The 25,075-nt window shown below is 42.7% G+C and overlaps 1 protein-coding gene across 6 annotated transcripts in view; it reads left to right on the top strand.

Annotated features, from left to right (window-relative positions):
* CCDC170 (coiled-coil domain containing 170) overlaps window positions 1-17,509 on the top strand; it is a 78,582-nt gene extending 61,073 nt beyond the window's left edge. For 4 of the 6 annotated variants that reach the window (XM_048844217.2, XM_048844215.2, XM_048844216.2 and 1 more), the window contains exon 13: window positions 14,479-17,509. In XM_048844217.2, coding sequence (XP_048700174.2) covers window positions 14,479-14,679 — 201 coding nt within the window. In that variant the 3' untranslated portion in view covers window positions 14,680-17,509. Of the gene's footprint in view, window positions 1-10,094; window positions 10,295-13,465; window positions 13,594-14,478 lie in introns of those variants that run through there. The other 2 variants (XR_007355774.2, XM_075126807.1) reach the window with 2 other exon arrangements.
* The last annotated feature ends 7,566 nt before the right edge of the window (window positions 17,510-25,075 follow it).

The raw sequence follows: 25,075 nt of genomic DNA on the forward strand, positions 1-25,075 counted from the left end.
ACCCTGTCCCTGACACTAAAGTGTGGTGCATCCTGGAAGCTGCTATTGTCATAATGCTTCTAGGTTACTTTGGTGGCTTCCAGTTGTTCAATAAGTTCTTGTTGCAGGTGATGCAGATGGGTGACCAGGGAGTCTGTGGTCAATGCTGCGTGAAAGCAGGGATGGAAGCTGCAATTGCCATAGAATGGTCTCTGTCAGGGGGAGGCATGGATCAAACTGTTGTAGGCCAGCTCTGCACAAGGCAGCAGGGAGACCCTATTATGCTGGTCATAATTCAGGAAGCATTAGAGGTACTGCTCTAAGATCTGGTTTGGTCCGTCCATTGGTGTGATCTGTGGGTGGTATGCTGATGAGGTAAGGAGCTCTACACCTGGGAATTTAAAACCTTGTGCCAGAAGCACATGACAAATTGTGGGCCTTGATCTGACACAGAAAGCAGACTTCGACTCCCTCAGGGAATGGATGGATAGGATCCCCTGGGGGACTAACATGAAGGGGAAAGGAGTCCAGGAGAGCTGGCTGTATTTCAAGGAATCCCTGTCGAGGTTACAGGGACAAACCATCCCGATGTGTCAAAAGAATAGTAAATATGGCAGGCGACCAGCTTGGCTTAACGGTGAAATCCTAGCGGATCTTAAACATAAAGAAGCTTACAAGAAGTGGAAGGTTGGACAGATGACCAGGGAAGAGTATAAAAATATTGCTCGGGCATGTAGGAATGAAATCAGGAGGGCCAAATCGCACCTGGAGCTGCAGCTAGCAAGAGATGTCAAGAGTAACAAGAAGGGTTTCTTCAGGTATGTTGGCAACAAGAAGAAAGCCAAGGAAAGTGTGGGCCCCTTAATGAATGAGGGAGGCAACCTAGTGACAGAGGATGTGGAAAAAGCTAATGTACTCAGTGCTTTTTTTGCCTCTGTCTTCACGAACAAGAGCTCCCAGACTGCTGCGCTGGGCATCACAACATGGGGAAGAGATGGCCAGCGCTCTGTGGAGAAAGAGGTAGTTAGGGACTATTTAGAAAAGCTGGACGTGCACAAGTCCATGGGGCTGGACAAGTTGCATCCGAGAGTGCTAAAGGAACTGGTGGCTGTGATTGCAGAGCCATTGGCCATTATCTTTGAAAACTCGTGGCGAACGGGGGAAGTCCCGGATGACTGGAAAAAGGCTAATGTAGTGCCAATCTTTAAAAAAGGGAAGAAGGAGGATCCTGGGAACTACAGGCCAGTCAGCCTCACCTCAGTCCCCAGAAAAATCATGGAGCAGGTCCTCAAAGAATCAATCCTGAAGCACTTACATGAGAGGAAAGTGATCAGGAACAGTCAGCATGGATTCACCAAGGGAAGGTCATGCCTGACTAATCTAATCGCCTTCTATGATGAGATTGCTGGTTCTGTGGATGAAGGGAAAGCAGTGGATGTATTGTTTCTTGACTTCAGCAGAGCTTTTGACACGGTCTCCCACAGTATTCTTGTCGGCAAGTTAAAGAAGTATGGGCTGGATGAATGCACGATAAGGTGGGTAGAAAGTTGGCTAGATTGTCGGGCTCAACGGGTAGTGATCAATGGCTCCATGTCTAGTTGGCAGCCGGTGTCAAGTGGAGTGCCCCAGGGGTCGGTCCTGGGGCCAGTTTTGTTCAATATCTTCATAAATGATCTGGAGGATGGTGTGGATTGCACTCTCAGCAAATTTGCGGATGATACTAAACTGGGAGGAGTGGTAGATATGCTGGAGGGCAGGGATAGGATACAGAGGGACCTAGACAAATTGGAGGATTGGGCCAAAAGAAATCTGAGGTTCAATAAGGATAAGTGCAGGGTCCTGCACTTAGGACAGAAGAACCCAATGCACAGCTACAGACTAGGGACCGAATGGCTAGGCAGCAGTTCTGCGGAAAAGGACCTAGGGGTGACAGTGGACGAGAAGCTGGATATGAGTCAACAGTGTGCCCTTGTTGCCAAGAAAGCCAATGGCGTTTTGGGATGTATAAGTAGGGGCATAGTGAGCAGATCGAGGGACGTGATCGTCCCCCTCTATTTGACATTGGTGAGGCCTCATCTGGAGTACTGTGTCCAGTTTTGGGCCCCACACTACAAGAAGGATGTGGAGAAATTGGAGAGAGTCCAGCGAAGGGCAACAAAAGTGATTAGGGGTCTGGAACACATGACTTATGAGGAGACGCTGAGGGAACTGGGATTGTTTAGTCTGCAGAAGAGAAGAATGAGGGGGGATTTGATAGCTGCTTTCAACTACCTGAGAGGTGGTTCCAAAGAGGATGGTTCTAGACTATTCTCAGTGGTAGAAGAGGACAGGACAAGGAGTAATGGTCTCAAGTTGCAGTGGGGGAGGTTTAGGTTGGATATTAGGAAAAACTTTTTCACTAAGAGGGTGGTGAAACACTGGAATGCGTTACCTAGGGAGGTGGTAGAATCTCCTTCCTTAGAAGTTTTTAAGGTCAGGCTTGACAAAGCCCTGGCTGGGATGATTTAATTGGGGATTGGTCCTGCTTTGAGCAGGGGGTTGGACCAGATGACCTCCTGAGGTCCCTTCCAACCCTGATATTCTATGATTCTACAGTGCCAGTCTGTGGTCCATAGAGTCAGAAGATGTGCTGTAGAAAGAGGCAGGCAGTTCTGGGGTGGTAGGGACTGTGTGCGAATGGACTAAGTGTGCCACCATAGTGAAGAACTGTGACTAACACTACTGTACAACTGTGGGAGCAGTGTAAATCTACAGTGAAGTCCAGGGACATGATGGATCAGCACTGAGATGGGTGGGCAGTGGAGACAGTAACTTCCAGCAAGGATTCTTGGCCAGTGTAGCTATTTATGCTCACCGCTCATGGTGCCTCCTGCTGTTTGCTACAGGAATTAGCTCTGTCCATCAGCAAGGCACCCTCCTCTTGTGGTGTTTCTCTCTCTGTCACTGCTTCTCCACCATCTCTGTTGTCTCTGGGGACCTGCGTCGCTCCCGGACCACGGTGTCCTGCCCCAACTCCATTGTCTCCCCCATTCCAGGTGAACCAACAGTCCTTCGGCTGGCCTCTCGCCACAGTGGCGAACTGCAGCCCCTTTAGTCCAGTCCCTTGCTCAGGGGCAAACTGCAGTCCTTTGGCTGGCCACTTCCCTCGGCAGCCTCTGTAATTTTATTCTTACAAAGTTTGTTATTTTAGTTTTTTGACTGGTCTACGCATTTCATAATTTTTATTTCTCTTATGCTTAAATTTAATTCTTTGGGTAGTGAGTTCTAAAATGCCTAACTTGTCCCAGCAGGAGAAATTATCCCTATGCTAACTTAAAAAAAATTATCTAGAGTTTTTTGTTTCTACTGGTGGCGCACATCTGTACATTAGCTTGATATTGGTGCGCATAACAAAATTCATTCCACACACGGATGGAAAAAATTAGAGGGAACATTGCCAGTGAGTGTTGAATTGTGACATAATTTCAGAACTTCGAGCCTAGGCTGGCCATCTGGGACATAAATAAGTTTCCCGTCATAGAGGATGCCATTGTGTAGTCAGAAACCTGAGGGGTTGTGAGGTCTAAGGGCGCAATATCATGCATGATAGGACCTGATGAGAGGAGTGATCTGTCAGTGGATTCTCTTAGATCAGCTAAGGCCTTACATGTAGGGATCCACTGCATTTGAATGAAGTCCAAGTCCATAAAACTACTGGAGATGCCAGATCAATCAGTGCTTTCAAGCTGGCTTCAGATGTGACAGAATGCCATGGACTGAGCAGAAGCTGAGTCGGGCTCTGATTAGGTATGGTGGACAGACGTGGGGACTGAGACTTGGCATTTCCTGATGAAGATGGGGAACAGGCCTTTGTGGGACAAGTCGAGGCGAAGTGCCCAGATTCCTCATAGTCGAGACAGACACCTGATGCCTAATGTCAGGCCTTCTCAGCTTCAGAGTGGGTCTGGGCCACGTCAACCTGCATGAGTTCAGGCTATAGGGTGGGTGCTGGATGTTGGCTAGCTGGAGCTGTTAAGTTGGGCCATCCTTCTTTTTTGGTGGCATTCTGATAAGTGATTGACCTGTCCATTGAGATTATCAATAAATGAGCCCAGACAAGCTGGGGGTCTAGCCACACCAGCTCATCCTTGATTTCATCCTTTAGACCAAGCCAGAAGTGGTAGCACCTTGTTCCATTCTGTGTCACCAGGCACTGAACATCTTCAGCATAGTTAACAACTGGCCAGCATCCCTGCATGAGGATCTGGAACTTGGATTCTACTATGTGCTTGTGATTCAGATGGTTGAAGATCACCGTCATGGCTTGGGCAAACTCCTTGAACTGTCTCAATTAGGGCACTGGATTTCTCAGGCAGTGGGGAAGCTCAGACCAACCGTTCCCTGGACAGCAGGCTAAGAAATCCCATCCTGGTATAGGTGGTGGAAAACAACTGTAGGCATAGCAGGAACAAGAGGTGGCACTGATTTAAAAACTGATGGAATTTTCTGTGGTCACCATCAAGCTTGTCAGGCATTGGAAACTTTGGTTCTCGATGGGTCTGAATCACTAATGGCCTGCAGCACTGCATTGGCTTTAGGGGGGCCCATCCCAAAAGCTGAACAAAGCCCTCTCTTGTTTGGGTGGGGTTGCTGGACCAGGACCAGGACCTGGGTAGTCTGACCTAGTAGTTAGAGCTGGAGACAGGAGTCACAGGCCAAAGCTGGAGTTAGGAACCAGGAATCAAGCCAAAGATCATCACCAGAGCCAGGAGTCACAGGCAGAGTCAGAAGCCAGGCAAAAAAGTAGGGCTGAGGCAGACTGGAGAGGACAGGAACAAGGCTGGAAACGAGGCAGGCCCAGGCGTGATCACAACTGCAGGTGTAAGTGTTGAGCAAACAGCAATCTGCTGCTGAGCGTGAATGCAGACCTGTTTGTTCCTTTCAGCCAATTGATACAGCCAGCCAATCAGACAGTCCTTCCACAGCCCTGCTTGGTTCATTTAAGCTATCACCTGAAGGCTGAAGCAGCTAGACCCAGGCTCACCTGAGGGACCTCAGCTGCGTGAGTCCTGATATAAGGCTCTTGTGACATTAAGATCTGATACTTCATGAACCTCCAAGGTTTAGATATAAATAAATGCTTTATACTGTTATCCTGGAATCCAAAATGAGAGCGCAGAGGTCATTGGAAGGTGCAAAATTAAAGCCACTGACTACATTTTTGCAAATCACATATGTGCATTTATTGCTACTACATATTGCATGTGTTTGATTATTACAGGTGGGTCAATTATTGAGGTTTCCCAACACTTCCCATTATAAGACCATTTTGAGTTGCCTATTACATTGTCAAACTTTAACCATTCGGGCTGAAATTTATGGGAAAACTTCAGCTAAAACAGTTCACCCATTTCCAGGAACAAAGCTAGGTAAAATGATTGCTTTGCTCATGTTTTAAAAAAAGAATTCTGGCAACTTTGAAAAGCTGTAATGCCGCCATGCTTTGAAACAGGGACTTGAAATTTAGCAAGGAGTTGCCCTTTATGTTAAGGAACAAGCCTTTTGCTGTCTCTGCCAAATCTGGGCAGTTTTTCATGAAGGGCTAAATGTCTGAAAAAATCTCAGTTCACACATGCTCAGTAGAGAATTCTTAGATTTTTAGCAACTAAAAATCACTGAAGATTCCATCCGCCCTGAGTACGTTGGAGCCTCTCACGGCTGCCACTGTGACTGGGCTGCACATGCACCATCCCCACAGAGTGACTGAGCATGCTCCAGCCCAGACTGGACTTTTCCTGTACTCGCTTCTCTCAGTTGCTCTGGGCCAGGCACTGGAACTTTGAGCCTGTCTCTCCTGTGCGCCCAGTGAGCCTCCTCCTACTGCTGGGCCACCCATACAGTGTGGAGGATTTGAATACAGAGGAGACAAACATCAGATGTGGGGGGAGGGGAAAAAGAGTAGATTGCGACAAGGAGCTTGGTTGGACTGGAGGGAGAGGAGAGAAACTGGGTCTGATGTTGGCTGGACAAAGAAACTGGGAGCTTATGGGGAGGGGAGGCTGGGACTAGATCCAGTGAGGGAAATGGCTAGGCGAGTAGGAGCCAGTTGGCTGGGGGTAGGGAACACTGAGAGTGGACAAGGAGCTAGGGTTGGGGAGGGGCAAAGAGGAGACTGAGACTGGTTGGACAAGGAGGCTGGGCTTAGGAACCAGTGTGGAGGGAACAGAGGCTGCAGCATAGTTAGGGCAAAAATATATTTGAAAACTGAGGCCACAGCTTGAGGGTGTGGGAGCGTGCTGAGATAATATGTATAATAAGGCTGTGTCTGTCACGGAAGTCACAGATTCTGTGACTCTCTGTGACCTCCATGACTTCTGCAGGGGCCAGCAGCAGCAGCACTCTGTGTGTGTGGGGGGGAGGGGGCTAGGGCAGGAGGGTGGCACTTACCTCAGGGTGCGGGGCTCCCTGGCTCCCATCAGCATGACCGTGCAGCTCCTAGGCAGAGGGGCCAAGGGGGCTCCAAGTGCTGTGCGCACCCACAGGCACCACCCGCACAGCTCCCATTGGCTGTGGTTCCTGGCCATTGGGAGCTGCGGAGCTGGCTTTTGTGGCGGGAGCAGCACGCAGAGCCCCTCTGGCCATCCCTGCCCCTAGGAGCTTCAGGGACACATGGAACTGGGTAGGGAGTCTGCCAACCCCACCAACACCCCCCCTCCCCAAGCACCAGAGGGGGTCCCAAGCCACGTGCTGCTGCCCGCCCCCCCCCCACCCCCCCAGCACCTGTAATCTCTTAAAGCTCTGTATTTGCACTATGAAAAGAAAAACATATCAATTTTAGCTGTCATTGCTACGTATTCAAGAATAATACTTGCATTTTATTAAATCTAATATAATCTATCTTAATAAGATCAGTCTAAAGAGCATTCAAAGCAATTGTTGAGATCCCTACGTAGCCTTTATACACAATCAACCACAAAGAAAATCCCAAATATATTTTATTTTGACATTGATTCAGCTCAAGCACTGAAATGCAATATTTAATATTTGATAGGAATGTAAATGTCACAGTTCTTGGTTCAGTTTTTGGTCTGTGTGCGGTAAGATTCCTGTGGTTCTTTCTCTTCTCCATGGCTGAATAAGACCCTTTTCAACTTTCTTCTTGGGCTGAGGGTAAAGAAAGTGTAACGTGAATTTGTTTATTTCTGCATCAGAAATAGAGTATAAAGAGATTATTATTCTCTAATTATTAATGAAAATCGTTACTGGCTGAAGTGAAATTTAGGATTGTGCATATATGTGATAAGTTTGAAATAATAGAATCATACAATCATAGGGTTAGAAGGGACCGCAAGGGTCATCTAGTCTAAACCCCTGCCAAGATGCAGGGTTTATTGTATCTAAAGAATTCGTTGTGTCTGAAGAAAGCCTTACATGAAAGTTCAGACAGTGTGTAATACTAGTCTCAGTTTGTGATATTTCAGAAGAACAGTCCTGCTTTTATTTTCCCTGTTGCATTGTTTTCAAAGGAGGATGCCGGAAAGATGCGGATGTTCTTATAGCAGCAGCTGCTGCCATGTTTTGGGTCCTTGAGTGTCCTATCCAGGGCATAGTGACATCAAACTTGCTTCAAAGTGGCAGATCTGTAGAACCAGTGTAAAGGGGTTGGCACCCACCTCTCGTGAGTGCCCCCTTCTGATTGGGCGTGTCTGCATTATTTCGGTCTGGAGACCCCTTTCAGTGGTTCTCAGGAGGGTTTTCAGTGACTCAGCCGAGTGACTGTCTGCACATTAGCCAGCACAACCCCCTTCTGGGGTATACAGTCCACAGAGCCTATCTCAGTACCCCTCTAATGGTGTTTCTCTCTAGCCCTCCTTCGGCTTTAGTCTTTAAGTGTTCCAAGCCTGGTGTGAGGCTGTATCCCCAGGGCTTCCTCCCAGGAGATGCTATCTTTCTGAGCCCCAGGCTCAGTCCTTACTCAATCCCTAGCAGCCAGCCAGGAGCCTCTTGCTCCCCCAGTCCCTACCAGCTGACCTAGCTGTCCGTAGTCCTGTGCTCTTCCAGGCAGCCAGGCCTGCTGTCCTTTCTTCTCCTGCTTCATGCAGCAACTAACTACTGCTCTGTTCTGCAGCTCCTTTTATATGGCCCTCCTGGGCCTTGATTGGGTACTTCCCCTGTAGCTACACTAGCCTGCTTGGAGGACCTCTCCACTGCTTCTTTCCTGGGATGGGTGTGGCTGAACCCTGAGGCCTCCAGCAGGGGGCCTTTGGGCCTAGTCCACCCCATCACAACCAGTTATACCAAGTCTCCTGTATAAAAGTGATATGTGGGCACTGAAGAAAGCTGAAGAACACCAGATTGATGTTTTTGATTCTTGTGATCTCCACCAACTGTTCCATATCAAGTGGCAGGGCAAAATCAGAAATCAGGATTGTCATAAATATAAAGGGAAGGGTAAACCCCTTTAAAATCCCTCCTGGCCAGAGGAAAAGTCCTCTCACCCCGTAAAGGGTTAAGAAGCTAAAGGTAACCTCGCTGGCACCTGACCAAAATGACCAATGAGGAGACAAGATACTTTCAAAAGCTGGGAGGAAGGAGAAAAACAAAGGGTCCGTGTCTGTCTGTGTGATGCTTTTGCCAGAGACAGAACAGGAATGGAGTTTTAGAACTTAGTAAGTAATCTAGCTAGGTATGTGTTAGATTATGATTTCTTTAAATGGCTGAGAAAATAGCTGTGCTGAATAGAATGAATATTCCTGTCTGTGTGTCTTTTTTGTAACTTAAGGTTTTGCCTAGAGGGATTCTCTGTTTTGAATCTAATTACCCTGTAAGGTATCTACCATCCTGATTTTAGAGGTGATTCTTTACTTCTATTAAAAGTCGTCTTGTAAGAAAACTGAATGCTTTTTTCATTGTTCTAAGATCCAAGGGTTTGGGTCTGTGGTCACCTATGCAAATTGGTGAGGATTCTTACCAAACCTTCCCCAGGAAGTGGGGTGTAAGGGTTGGGAGGATTTTGGGGGGAAAGACGTCTCCAAACTACGTTTTTTCAGGAACCCAGATAAAGTTTGGTGGTGGCAGTGGAAATCCAAGGGCAAAGGGTAAAATTAATTTGTACCTTGGGGAAGTTTTAACCTAAGCTGGTAAAAGTAAGCTTAGGAGGTTTTCATGCAGGTCCCCACATCTGTACCCTAGAGTTCAGAGTGGGGAAGGACCCTTGACAAGGATATTCAAAGCCAAATCCAGCAATCCCTCCATCAGCACCAGTTCAGTTTTGGCGGCTTTCTTGGTATGGACATATAAGAATGGAAAACCAATGAATTCTGAAGTGTGTACCAAGGAATGTGGCTACATGGCCAGAGTTCAGTGGCCACCAAAAGCTCTGGTGACACAACAGGATTGCCAGTGATGGACATACACAGTGATGAATATACAGCCAGACCACTCAAACTCCTTGCCAGAGATAAACCCAGGTGGTGCTTGATTTGCAACAAGGCTATGTTCTTTGGAGATTTGTCATGATGATGATGATGATTGTTTGCACAGTTGAAGCAGAATTTTCATTGTGTTTTTTCTAGTCACTAAATATTTTAGCACAAAATTTTAATAAATGTTCATGAAACACATACAGCAGTGCATCAAATTAGGAGCAGAAATGTGTAGTTCTGCTCCAGGCAAGACATACTGTAGAATTAAGGAAATATTTCAGTATATATTTGCACTCCTCCTTATGTTGCTTTTGTTTGACCTGTGACTTTGTTAAAATAGTCTGAATAAAAATCAATGTCTCTTGTTCAGCACTTTTGCAAGGGAAGCAATGTTGCTCTTTGGTCAGCTTGTTATAATGTATTTTGCTCTGCAGGACAATCAGTTCTCTTTTCACCTCTTTCGTGAACAAACATTTTCCTGTTTTCTTGCTACAATTCATTAGCAGGAAAGCTGATTTTCTTGAAGTGTTTATCTATTGACCTTAGACAAGGTGGGTGAGGTAATATCTTTGATTGGACCAACTTCTGTAGGTGAGAGAGACAAGCTTTTGAAGTTGGTCCAATCAAAGACATTACCTCATCCACCTTGTCTGTCTAATATCCCGCGACTGACACAACTATGGTTACACTGAATATCTATTGACTTGTCAGAGGCAAACGTCAAGGCTGCACTGCTGAAGATGTCATCCAGAAAAGCAACAAGTTCAGACAAAGTCATGGCAGAGATGATCAAAGACTTGAGAGAAATTGGTGTATGCTGGCTCAGATGAGTTCTGCACTCAGTTTAGAAAGAGAAGAAAATGCCAAGAGAATGGAGAACGTCCATACTGGTACTGATATACAAACAAACGGTGAGATACACAACTGTTCGAAGTACCAAGGAATTATGTTGTCCCACTGCATGAAACAAAGAGAATTATAGATAGCCACATTTGCCAAATCATAGAATCACAGAATATCAGGGTTGGAAGAGACCTCAGGAGGTCATCTAGTCCAACCCTCTGCTCAAAGCAGGACCAATCCCCAACTAAATCAATAGTGGAACCCGTTTTAGGAAAGGCTAAATTTTGGTTTTAGAAAAGGAACAACAGGTGGTATATGCATTGCTAAACAAATGGTGGAAAAGAAGTTGGAAGGAAACATCGAGTACACTTGGGAGTTCCTCGATTTGGAAAAAGCATTCAGCATACTACCTAGGTGACTTCTGGGACTTTTGCTGTGATTCTCTGGGATAACAGAGGATATTGTCCAGATGGTGATGGGTTTGTGTAATGGTACCAGGATAAAAAAGAGCAGACGCCCTTTGGGTAATAGAGCCCAACCTTCACCTTGAAGCCCTCCATCAGGGATCAGTGCTTAGTCCGTTAGTATTCATAATTGTGACAAACTTCATAGGAGAGCAAAGGTACCATCTGTGCTGATGATATTGCACTAATGGCTGATAGTGAGGAGGATTTGATCCAGACAATCAGTGCTTGGAACAGGGAACTAGCAAAGTATGGCCTCAAAATGAGTAAAACAAAGACTGAAGTCCTGTAGTTGACTTGCACAGAGCCAAGACAGATGAATATTAACATTGAGGACCAGTGCCTAGATCAGGTTTCTGGTTAAGTACCTTCATGATTTGTTAGTAGCAAATGGAGAAATTGACAGAGAACTGAAAGCAAGGCTGCTGAGTGCAGGGGAAGTCTGGAGCAAGATAAGTGTGTGTGATTTATGATAAACAGTTACTCAGGTTATTTAATGGACAACTATACAAACCATAGTAAGTCCAACTTTTCTGTATGGATCACAGACATGGGTGACCAAAGAGAGGCACTTGAGAAGACTTAAAGCCATTGTAATGATATATTTGAGGCCAGTGAGGGGGTGACCTTTTGGGTATACATGTGGAATGATGTCATCAGGAGTGAGACCAAAGTGTATGATATCAGAGAAGCTGTAAGGAGGAGGCTGAGATGATCTGAGCATGTATGAAGTTTGCAGGCGAAGAATGAGAGGATGGCCAAGAAAATGATAGATGGGTGGATTAGATATGAAGTATGTGAGTACTCCAAATTCCTAAAATGTTTACCGTTCCTCAAATGTAGCCATTTATGCCAGTAATTTTCCTCCATGACAAGAAAGGAAAGAGTGAGATTTCCATATATCCTTTAATGTGCATCTTCCACTGGCTGAAATCAAGCAGTTTATTAGACTGAGCGTATATTCATGCTACAATAAAATACTTATGGCTGGCCCGCATCAGCAATTCTGTGGTTTGCAGGGCAGTGTAGACATACCTTGAGAGTTTGTGGCTTCCCTTCATTCTGGCATTTAGCAATGCTAAACCATGCATACTCTCATGTTCCTTAACTGGCTTCTAACTGTGGAATTGCCTCCCAAAAAATGAAGGCAAGATTTGAAAAATAAAGGAAAAGGATGAAAAACTTCAGCTACGATACAGAGAACAACAAACATGCACCAAGCTGAGTGTTGAGCATGTTGGTCAGCAGGGACTGGAAGTGCTGTTGCGGCATCGTATTTATCCCATGGGAGAAGAGTTTCCCCTGTGGCTCTTGAGTGAATCCTCTTGGCCAAAGCTTGATGCTAGAGGAGCCTCTTCCTGTTTTCTTCTACAGGAAGGAAATAATCTGATCAGGAGCTTTCAGGATGTTAATGGGGGAACGAAAGGAGAAACATGAAGAGCTACTCTTGCTGGATGCTCCCTGGCCAACTGGCTCATGGATCCAAGAGCTGGAGGACTACATGGGAGCTCCAGATTTCTTTTTAAATGTGTTTGAGGTCCTGGTTGACAAATGCCAGTTTACCAGCCTGTTGGAGCCAACCTTGAATGAGCCCTTTAAAAAAATCCAGCTAATGCTCCACCATGCTGCTCCAGCATTCCGCCACAGCTTCTGAGTTATTGCCTCCAGGCTTGGCTCTGAAGTCATTGGGAAGAGCACTTTGAAATATGAGGCCCCTCCAGTGCTGCATTGTTTAGCCTATTGTTATAGCCTTTCTTTCACAGCTTTTGGACCTAATTTAGGACAGATATTACCAGGTTGAATCCTTAAGATCCCTCAGTACTTTATGATGATTTGATTCATTTATTTTTCTGAACTTAGCTGTAAATACTGAAGGTCTGTACTTGCTTTTCACTCGGTCTGTTGTCACACAAACTGTTGCTGACTTCAGTGAGACTTTGCCTGACTAAAGGCTTCAGGATCTGGCCTTTGCACTTGTTTTTTCTTAATTTGAATTTGGTTTAGGTATGCTACAATAACCTTAATGTTCTGGATTCCATTCGGAGGTGGGGGTTAACCAGGGTATTTTGGGAGTGTATTTGTTTTTGTTTCCACTCTGTTTTACAACTTAATTGTCAGTGAGTTAAGGGGGTTTAGATTTTGAGGGCCTGAGTATAGCTTATTCTGTGTTTGTACCCTTTCTAGCACAATGGGGCTTTGATCTTGGTTGGGACCTCTATGTACTGCTGGTAATATAAATAAATAAATAAGCCAGTTAGAAATTGTGGAGGGGAAGGCTTTCTCCCTCTTACTCTCTTTTAATTGTCTTGTGGTAGGTTATCAAATTTGCCCATGAGGACAGAAATTCATCTAGTATCCCAACAGCAAAATCACCTAGCTCACTATTCAAAGACCAATATTGGTAACATAACAGGAGGGTCTGTCCCCTTTAAGAAGTAGTGAGGACTGAGGCCAGCCAAACCCTGACCCTTGACATGCCCCTTTAAGGTTCCAGAAGTTCTGGAGCAGATGAGGTCCTAGGAAATGGCAGAGGCAGATGCTGGGGGAAAGAAAATGGTCTCAGGGTAAAATTCGGTGTCTGGGGAAAAACCCAGATTATTGTTTCCTTAAGGGTCTGGGACCATGACATATTAGTGTAGGGTGGAAGTAGGATCCCCTCCTTGCCAATCAGGACAAGTTCTGGGAAGGAGGGCAATATATACTCTGGCTGTTCCATCATAATGTGGAGATCTTAGAGGAGAAGGATTGTTTACTTTCTGGCCTCTTCTGGCACAGGAGAGAAAGGAGTGAGGTGGGTTGACCTGTCCTGCAAGTGGTAGAGGAAGATTTGAAGAATGTAAAAGCAGAGATGCCTGGGTGGAAAGGACAATAAGAATAGCCATACTGGATCATACAGACCAAAGGTCCATCCAGCCCAGTATCCTGTCTGCAGACAGTGGCTAATGCCAGGTGCCCCAGAGGGAGTGAACCTGACAGGTAATGATCAAGTGATCTCTCTCCTGCCATCCATCTCCACCCTCTGACAAACAGAGGCTAGGGACACCATTCCTTACTTCTCATAAAGATGTTGTTTTGAGTTCTACTTTGTTTGAAATGCTTTTGCTGCCAGCCAGCTGGAGCTGGATGAAGGTAATTTACAGGGAACTAGCTGGGAGAGGTTGGCCAAGGGCTGCAGCCTGCCACAGGAAATATGGAAGTTAGAAGCTGCAAGTTTAGGCACATCTGCTGATGCTTCTCCTTCCCCTTAGTGCTAAACTATCTTGGTTAGAAAATCTAATCAGGGACAGAAGATGTCTGAATGTTGCCTCATAGCTTTTATTAAAGTGTGATTAAACTCTGAAAAGTGACTATGTAGACCTGGGCCATTTTTACTCATTAGATGTGTCACCTGTGTGCATGCAGTGTCATAGCTGTTGATGTCCTAATTTTCCTGCTGTGACTGCCAACAATATTGATGGTGACTTTTCATATGGACACCTGTCCACTTGGAACTGGACCGAAAACACCTGCCTTTAAACACAGGCTGCCCAACAGACTTTGTATGATGACTTTTTTCTGCGATTAAACCTAGAGGTGAAGACTCTATGTCCAGTCTCCAGGCACCCCAGCTATCTAGTCCACCAAAATCTCTAATCATGTGGAAGAAGAACAATGCCAAACTTTCAGGTTGTAAGGAGCAATAACATAATCTTTGAATCCCTGATACAAGTACTACTTGTGTGTGTGTATAAATGTTTTTCCAGCCTTCCTCTTGTCTGAATGATTGATTTGTTTGTTTGCTTTTGCAGCTGGCAGAGTTCCGTGAGGTGGTCTCGCATATGTTGGGCCTTAGTGTTACCAGTCTTGCACTCCCTGACTATGAAATCATCACACGTCTCGAGGGGTTGATCCATTCTCATCAGCACCATTTTGTTCCCTGTGTCTGCCTCAAAGACGTGGTAGTGAGGCAAGATGGACACTCGCAAAGTCACTTACAGCTTCTTCACTGAACAGTGTCTCTTTGAGAGACAGGCGGACAGAACTCAGCTGGCTCTTAGTGTTGAAAATGAACAGCAGCATGAGTCCTGATTGTGATTGTGGGTGATTTGAGCAAATATTCCTATAACCATCTCTCTCAAAATGTATATATGGAGTGAAATCATGGCCCCACTGAAGTCAAGAGGAGGTTAGCAATTGCCTTCAGCGGAGCTAGGATTTCACCCACTGTACCAGCAGCGAAACAAAATACAGAAAAGGATCCAACCTAAATTTAAATTTCTTGCACTCTAGACACTGAAGTATTTTTAATAAGCAATATTTTTAATACAGCTAACAGATGTCTGTTTCCCTGTCCAGGAACAAACATATGTAATTCCTCCTACTGTTAATGGCAGTTATCTGTACAAATTCACAAATCTTGATAAGAGACAAGCCGTATCACCCCCAATATAAAGCTTGTATGTAATCAAGGTCTATGTGCTTGATAGACAGTATGTGGGGTATAGACCCACCTCTGCTGCATGGCTCATAGGACAGCCAGATTGTGAAAGTTCTGTTGGGTAGTTGGGCAGATAAAAGAGGCAGCTATTCAGTTACCTCCCCCAACCAACACATGCTTCGCTCTCATCATTGCTAGTCCCTCTGCACCCACTGTAGTTGAGCTTTAGAAGCTTGATTGGGTGGTGGAAAGGCAGAGGATATGAAGTAAGGAAGCAGCATGCTCTCAGCTCAGAGCAGTGTAAGTTGTGATGCAACACACATTGTAATTGCAACAAGTTGCCTTTTGCATAATTAACATACCATAGAGGGGTTAGGAGCATGGGGCATCTCAACAGACATTACTCCAGTCATTGAAATTATTAATCTATATTTTAAGGAAAATGAATTATAATCTTTACAATCTTTTTTTAGAAAAACAATTTTAGTACAGGATTAGGAGGGATTACATAAGTAATGCACAACTGGCTACATGCAGTGTAGTTTTTTTTATATTTTGCTTTTCTCTGAAACATCAGTTATTGGCTATTTTTGAATGAGGAATACCAAACTTTGCAGACCAGTGGTATGATCAGGTATGGTAAATCGTATGTTCCTATGATTATTTAGATTAACACTAATTTCCTTTCTTATTTTCTATTGTGAAATGGTTTGTTCACATACAAGTTAACAAATATTCACAAATAAAAAGGAAAAACCCTAATATTCACAAATATAAAATAAAACTTGAGATATAGGCACTTCTTTCATTGAAAATAGCAGATTACAGATTAACATTTTATCGGTCAAACTGAACTGCTCGGGGGTGTGTAGGTAGGAAGAGGATGTACAGATATACTAATCCTCAGATAAGGTTGATAGTAGTTTTAGCCTGTGCTTTTGTTTGTTCCATAATTACATAGGTGGACAGAGTCTTTGCCAGCTAGTGTAAAGCCCTGTCAGCTGTTGTTTCTTACATACACACTTTTAAAATACTGAAACATGCTTTATAAACCATAAATTGAACAAAGTAAAATAAGAAATTAGTGTCTGAACATACTAGGTGTTGAATGTACTCCCAGTAGGAGTTGAGTGCACTTGACAACTTTCAGAACTAGTCCCTCAAAACACCGCTAAGAGATATGTATTTTTAGTTCTCTTTTACAGATGGGGAAACTGAGGCACAATAATTAGATGACTTGCTAAAGGCCACAAAAGGATTCAGTGTCTGTCAAGATTAGAGCATGGAAGTTCCTGGGAGCTCAAACCAAGAGACCAAGGATGAAATTCTGGCCCCTTTGAAGTCAGAAGCAAAACCCCGATGACGTTAGTGGAGGCAGGATTTCACCTCAGTCCAAAGAAAGGTTTAGTCTAGTCTCTTGTGTTTTGAGCCCAAGATTAGCAGAATCAGGAACTTCTGAGTTCTAATTTTGTCTCTGACTTTGTTGCCTCAATAAGACATATCATGTACAATTTTTAAACAGTACATCAATGAATACATCCCTTATTCTAAATATTTGTTTTTCTTCTGGAAGAGTTACTGGCATCTTTGCTCATTTAGCTAAAGCAAATAAAAAAGTAAATAAAGCAGTAGTTTGACATGAACAAAGTTCAGAGTGATTTTTTAACCATGCAGTTTAATTAACCCCAAGCTGACTTGCAATCTTCTACTGGGCTTTGTTTCATGTAATGTTGAGAACTTCAGACTCATTATTTTTCACAAGGAAAATTGATTTAGGTAACATTCTCTTTGAATCTTTCATTTTCAAACCAGGATGTAGCAACCTAAATCCAAATTAATTAAAACCTTCCCCAAAATATGTTTTAAGATTGAAAAGGCTTGGAATACCATGCACTAACCATTATTCATATGAGTAGAGTATTGTTTTCGCTGGGCTTGCTTCTGTGAGTAAGAATGAAAAGAGTAAGCGTTTGCAGAATCTTTCTTTATAAGGATTACCCTTTCACTACAGTAGAGGATTGTATTGGGTACAAAATATATATAAAAATTGAAATGCATTTGCTCATACGCATAAAGCTATAGAATGTTTGTTTTCAATTAAAGGCCAAAATTTTGCTCTCAGTTACAGTGGTAAATCAGGAGTAATTCCACTGAAGGCAGTGGTGTAACTCCAGATTTGCAAGGGTAAACAGAGCAGAATTTGGCTCCCCTTGTTTACAATTTTCGAGGTAACCACTGAAATTAAATAAATAAGTTGCCCGTAACTTGTTGAATTTTAATCTTTCTCTCCGCCTATCTTTCTTTGAACAAATTGTCTCTTACAGTATTTGTACTGGATAAAATACAATATTGTATCATGTGTGCCACAAAAATTCTGATAAAGCATTGTTTTAAAAAAAGGATGTGATTTTGAGTTAATTTTTGTACTTCATAACAAACTTGTCACTACTATGTTTTGAAAACAGAGAAATTATGCAATAAGGCCTTGATTCAGCTAAGCACTTAAGCAAGCTGAAATGCTTTACTGAGTTTGAGCCTAGAAGACGAGATCCCCATGAATAAGTGCTCTACCTGGTGAGATTTTTTTTTTTAACTTTGAGAACACGAGCCATTGACATTTCTTCAAACCCAGGGGGACCAATGGTACCCATGTGAACTGGTCAGTTATTTTATAATTATGAAGAAAAAACAAATGAGGGGACCCAAAGCTTATAAAATGTTGACAATGAAAATCTTGAGTATACTTCCAGAAAGATAGAGAATTTCTGGAGCAAAGCTACTGTAAATGCCTTTTTCACCAAAACTCTTTTGATAGTAAAATGTTTTCTGTGCTAGAAATGGTAGAATAGACTATCAAAGGAAGAGAAAGAGACTCCTTGAAGAGGAGAAACTATCATGAAGTTAGAGAAAAAGATTATGTACTGGTAGGACTGGAACACAAACAACCAAATGAAAGAACAGGTTTAGAAGCTGGATAACTGGCTTGGGAGGAGAGGGAGGTATGACCCTGAACCGCATATTCTTCACAGTAATATTATTATGATATGATTATGACAGAATTATAAAGTATTTTATGCCAGGTACATCATGTGAGGTGTCATTGGAAAAGTTATGATTTGCTGAATATGATTATCCTATTTGTATGCATGTATCATTTTTGTATCGGAAGTTATGAATATTGACTATATCTGTATTTCAAATGTAGTTACAAACCTGGGAAACACCCGCTAGACAAGATGCTTTCAGTCTAAATAGTGGGTGGGAAAGGGTCTATTGAGGGCAATGGGCCATTAGGAAAAAACAATAGGCCTTCTGAGAAGCTTACGTCCCACCTGGGGAGCCTTCTTGAGAACGCTACAGACAGTTGCCACGTAATGGCTGCTATGAATCTACAAGGACATGTGATCAGACCACATGATGCTGGACTCTATTTTGAGATGTCAGTATTTTTCCACAGACTGGTCTGGGAACCAAGCTTTGAAAGAAAGTGTTCCTGCCATATGCAAAAGCTATATAAGGCAAGGAGTGACATCTGGTGTTCTTCACGTGCCACCCAAGAAGACTCCTGGAAACACCTGAGGAACAAAGACTGAACTGGGGGATGTGTTGGACCCAGGCTAAAGGGATTTTTGGCCTATGAATGCACACCTGTGGATTCCAAGCTATAAGTAAGTGCAGCTTGCCCCTTAAGAATCTGTAGCCTGCTTGTATCATTTCTTAGGGTTAGAATCGACTAATTCATATCCAATCTTTTTCGTATATTAAGCTTGGTATGCATTTTTTGTTTATTTGCTAGGTAATCTGCTTTGATCTGTTTGCTATCACTTATAGTCACTTAAAATCTATCTTTTGTAGTTAATAAGCTTGTTTTTTCTTTATCGAAACCAATGAGTTGGAGTGAAGTGTATGGAAATCATAGCTCGGGCAAAGGCTGTTGCATATTCCTCTCCACATTGCAGGAGGGGGCGAATTTTATGAGCTTGCACTGTACAGTTTTCTGTGCAGCACAAGATGGTATAATTTTGGGTTATACTTCAGTGGGGGGTGTGAGTTTGGAAAGCTAGGAAACTGGCTGCTGGCTGCTGCATGTTGTTGAGTGGCTTGGGTGCAGCTGCTCTTGCAGGTAGCTCACTTTCCATGTGTGGCACCATCCGCTGTCGTGTTCAGTGATAACAGGGTCTGGATTAGGCTGGCTGTGTCCCCAAGCAGTGTGAGCAGAGCCAACCCAACTGAGTGGTTAGAGGGGTCCAGCGGTTCCCAGAGCTGCTAGACTGCACCCCAGGGATGACAGCCCATCACAGGAGGGATGGAAGAATTGGGGGTTAACAGAAAGGACTGGTAAGGCTGCTCATTCTTCATAATTTTCAAGCAGCAGTTTTCAATTTGTTTTGGTTCTCTTGCCACAAGAAGTGATAATCCTGCATAGATTAAACTATCTGAAGTTTTTTTGGCAGGAGAGGGTTGATCTTAGATGGTTCCACACATATAAACATTGTTCAGCAATAACCTTGAAATTACATAAAATGAAAGGATAATAAAACAAAAAAAAACCCCAACTTGCCTGACAAAACTGTCAGACTTCTCTGGCAGCTTTAAAGGTCAGCTGATGACTCATGGAAACAATGATGAACATTCCTGTTATAAATTGATGAAAAAAATCAGATGATATATTTTCTGCAGGTTTTTCTTCTTCGTCTTGAAGGCAATATATCCTATATGAAAACAAGATGCTTTTCTTTCCTAGGAGTTCATAGGCTTCTGTGGTTTATGTAATAAAATTACGTTTGTCAGCATGATCTCCACAACAGCTGTGATATCACAGACCCCACAATCGGTGCCCTTATGGGTAGACTAAATAAAGTAATTATGGAGTGAATTGGCAAAGAGATTGAAGCATCCTGTTAGCCTTCCCTATCATTCCTCCAATAGGTAGCAGGCATAGTAATAGGGCAGTGGAGCTAAGCTTGCACTCCTGTCTCTCATGCTGTACCTAGTCAATGGATCCCAATAGGATTCATTCTGTAAGTCAGCTGGGCACCTTTCACAGACCCAAAATTCATATTAATAAACCTCTGGCCTCTTGAACTTTTTCTCACCTAGGCAAACTTCATGGTAGTAAATCACGTTCTCAAGTTCCCAAATGTTGTTTAGGCCTGTAAGGTGCTGAATGTCTCTGGAGCGATACTGAGCTCCTTTAACTTCAGTCAGAGTTTGGCATACACAGAACTTGCAGGATCAGGTCCTGCATCCTACAGACATTCTTGTTACCGGTAATACATACGATATCTCTAACTATAGAAACAGACCCAATGTGCATTTCATTTAAGTATTGTTACCACAGTTTTCTGGTCTATTACTAAAGAGTACAGAATTGAAAAAACCTGAAAAATAATTTGTCCATATATCACTTTCTGTTTGAAGGTAGATTGCTGATAACTTTTGTGTTATGGGTGTGAGGTATATACACTGAAACTGTGGTCATGTTTGGTACCATAACTACCATGGTATCATCGCTTATGCTTGGGACAGGAGTGAAAAGAAAAAGAACTGAAAGTAGTTAAGGTTGCATTTCAGTCTAAAAGTAAGAAGATTAACTTTCTGAGCTTCCTTACTGTACTCTAAGGAGAGAGAAGGTGAGTCAGGTAATATCTTTTAGTAGACTGCGGATGAGCTCTGTGTAAGCACCAAACCTTGTCTCTCTCTCTCACCAACAGAAGTTGGTTCAATAAAAGATATGACCTCACCCACTTTGTCTCTCTAATATCCTGGGACTGACACAGCTACAGCTACACTGCAAACATGTACTCTGAGTTCTTTAAATAATTAATCTGTTTGTAAGTGAGTGCTATTTAAATTAAACAAGGTTCTGCTCATTATTATGCACTATTAGAAATAACAGATTACATTGAGGAATAATATAATTCATCTCAAAAGATCTGAAAGTGCTTTACAAATGTAAACCCCTAGACGGTTTTATATCTCACCCAAGGGGGAGCTGTTTAAGTTTACTGCCAATAGTCATAGGAAGTGGTAGGTTTAGATTTTATGTCACTGTTTACTTTGGGTAACATATTTCTGTGTTTTAAAAATAGTTAACCTAAGTACTGAGCTGCTAGAATGCTAAACACTAGAGAAATCAATGAACAAGTGAAGAAGAAATACTCTGTCCATCTCTGGGTAATATGGGGCATTTAGCATCTCTCAACTCCCCTGTACACAGGAAATGAAGCATACTTTATTAGTTGAAACTTCAATTGAATAGTGTACCAATTGAAACTGAATGTAGGTAGACAGAATGTAATAACTTGGGTTGGTGTTTGGCAAGTTACATGAGACTTATCATTGATTCAGAGTGCCATATACTGAATCATCAGTATTATTTCATGTGGGGATTGTATTTCCACTAGAACAATGCTACTCAAAGTGGTGGTCCGCGGACCGGTGCCGGTCCGCGAGCCATCGGCTGCCGGTCTGCGTGCACATTGGAAAAAAAAATTGCCAGTTCCCCACATCAGATAGCTTGAGAAGCACTGCCCTAGAAGACTGCTGTTTTGAGTAGGAATCCAGCAGTGTTTCTGAGATCTGAGGGAATCAAAGGAAAGATATTTCCAGTTTATCGTTGTTACTGATTTTTGCAATACTAACTTTGTGTCAGATTTTTTAAGTTTCTTGTTTCAGTGACCATTTTGATTTTCAAATTTTTGTAAAGAAGCTGTTAAAATTTCATACATAATCTGGACAAGAATCTCTGGGTACAAAATCATCCTGCTGTCCCCATATAACTAAGCATGATGATGCTCTCTTCTGATTATATTATGTAGTAACTATCAAACACAAATTTAAATACATGTGTAAAATGGGTAAAAAGACACTTTAAAGCACTTTAGTCCTATCCAAGCTGTATTCACAATATTTTTCTGTTTTATAAAATGGAGGAAAGCAATAAATCATCCACCTTTTTCCAATTATTAATGCTTGTGTTTTCATTATATGTTTAACAATTTTAACAAAATCTATTTGTTTGGACAGTAATTCTTCAACCTGATCAGCAAATTTCAGAAAAGGGAGGTAACTTTCCTCTTGGTAACATTTATCATATGTTAGTTAGCCTTAGCTAACAGTCATCCTCTAGAAGAAGGTTGCACACAGCTTGACTTTGCTGAGAAGTGCTGCACTGTGACTTCCTCTGGAGATCATTAGTGCTTCTCTTAACATTGAAGAGAGAATGGTCATTTTGAATTTGAGCTTGTACATACATGGTAAAGCTCCCATTGACTTCAAAGGGGCAGGATCAGGCACTTTCTCCCTGTGAAGCAATTGCAGAACCTGCTAGTGATGGTGAGCTCAAAACTGAAATTAAGACCTCATAGATCTAAACTGAGATGGAATCGGAGACCAGACCCAAAGAATTTTAAACTGCAGACAAAGACTGTAGAAGGTAAAAGATAAAATATAAAGGGATCAAAACACCAGGAGCATGCTCTGTGTTTTGTTACTGTAGACAGAAGGGTTATGTCAGCATGTAAATGAATCTCTGTGACTTGCCAAAATTGGCTCAGGGATCCTAATTAACTTTGTCCAAATGAAATATTTGGTGAATAGATTGTATTTTGGTAGTTTGTTAAACCTGAAAGATTGGAGGAGTTGCAATGTTGGCTACCAGCAGCATTTTTTATCTTCCAAGTATGAAATATAGTCTCTAATTTCTAAAGGAAGTAAGGGATTTTATTTTGATTTTTAATCTGTATACTGTATATATGTGTAGTTTCTCTGACGAAGACTCTATTCTACAATATACACTAAAGAATTTAAAGAGAGATGTTTATAGCTGAAAACAAGATTTAATTATTCACAGCTGACCAGATGCCTTTAAACTAGCTAAATACAGCATAAATAATATTGCTAATTAATTAAATAGTTACTATTTGTACAGCTCTTCTGACAAAGGAAAATTCCATGAAAATTTAAGGAAAGAGATTCTGTAGATTTGTCATATATTTTGTAATAAATATATGGCATTGATCAACACTTGTGATAATTTATCAGATTTCACAGAATCTGATTTTATCAGAATATTTCACATGAATTTTGCATATTGTCACACACTGTATTCTGCTACATGGTTATGCAGTGCACATCATGAAACCTTGCAAATATATTTACAATCGATTATTTTCCAGAGGAGGAAACAACCTCCTATGCTGGAGGAAAATGTAACTCTCAATGTGGACGAAGGCCCAAATTCAGCACAGTGCTTAAATTCATACTTCAGTACTTTGGTGAATCAGGGCTCGAATCTTGACGATTGCACTTTCTCTGTAAAATGGAGATAATACCAACCCACGTTTGTAAGGCACTTTGATATCTACAGTTGAAAGTGCTAAGTATTATAATTAATGTTTGTTAATATTCACATACAACTCCCATTGACTTCAATTGGTATTTTTCCTGTGTAAACACTAGAGGATATGGCCCTATGCTATTTCCTTTGGTATGCATATCATTGACAGCAAAATAGCAGACATTTATCTCTAGGATATATTAGAATTTTATTTTTGTTTTGAGAACTCTCAAGGATTGAAATTTTTAATTAAATATAATCGGAGTTTGAATTACGCTGCAAAGTCTGCAGCACAATACTTACTTGCTGTTGGCAAAAATGGTCTATTTTGGAGAAATAAAATTATCCACTCCTTCTGCTGCTGCTTCTTAGATGCAGACATCAGAGCTCAATGTCCAGGTTCTGTAAGCAGAGGATGGCCTCTGCATCAAGGGAGGATAGGCTTTCCAGGTGTCAAGTTGGGCACTTTGCCACCACTTCAGTTATTGTCTGCAATGCTACCCCACAGTCACAGTGCGGAGAGGAAACCAGGCCAAACTGCTGCAGAGTTGCAGCAACTCTAGGCAAGCCATGGAGTAGCGGTGAGCCCGGTCCTGGGTCTACGCTCAAGCGGAGAAGGAGGCAGGTGCAGCGATGGATTCCTGAATTGGCTTTGTATATAGACTCTTTTTCCCACCATTGCTTCCGCTCTATAAGAACATAGTTTTCAGCTCCCTGGTTATGCTGATCATCCATGCATGGTAAAAGGCCAGCAGCGCTCTTGTCCAGGAGTGCATGAGGAAAGGGGTGTCAAGAGATCAGCTGTGGTGTCATACGCCAGTCCAGAGGAGTGGGATTCCTCCCCTCAACGTGAGCAGACCTTCAAATTGGTGCTGCCTGTTTCCTGTTTGAAAGTGGAGCATCAGTCAACTAGGGATGTAATGGGTTGGTCTCATCTGTCGCAGCTCTCCAAGCAGACTTAACAGTAATGGCAACTCATCGAAGGTCTGGCAGAGCTACATGTGCAAACTGGAGGTTGGCATATAATTCAAACAGCCACTAATGATATGACTTCAGCTCTATATTGATGAGATGAGTGTGGCAGCTGTACCCCAAGAATGCAGAGCATTCAGCTGGAGCAACTATTGGGTTTCTTGCAAGTCACAAGGTTTGAAGCCCAGGGATTGGGGCATGTCCCGACCCTAGGCTAAGTCGCATTCGGGACTAACAAACTATCACTAACTATGCTAAGGGAACTATAAAAATATCAAAGTTCTTAACAACTATATACAGAAAGTTCATAACTAGGCACAGTTGAGAGGAGTAAGCTTGCAAGGAAAGTAGACATTCCAGCACTGTCACTGGAGGTAAGAAGGAACTGAGGGTGAGGGGAGCTGGCAGCGCCCCTTATACCAGTGCATATACGTGCCACTCTAGAGGGCACCAGAGTTTACCACTAAGGGAAAAACTTCCAGCATCGGTGCATGGGGTGAGCACACACACCTACAATGGAATGGACATGAGCAACACATCTTGAAGAACAACGGTTATGAAAAAGTAACTGTCTTCTTATGTATAGTGGATTACTTTGTATATAGGTCATTTAAATGACTTTCCAAATACAAAGATAATTTTCCATTGAAGTTTT

Source organism: Caretta caretta, chromosome 3 (assembly GCF_965140235.1).
Source record: "Caretta caretta isolate rCarCar2 chromosome 3, rCarCar1.hap1, whole genome shotgun sequence".
NCBI classification, from domain to species: Eukaryota; Metazoa; Chordata; order Testudines; family Cheloniidae; genus Caretta; species Caretta caretta.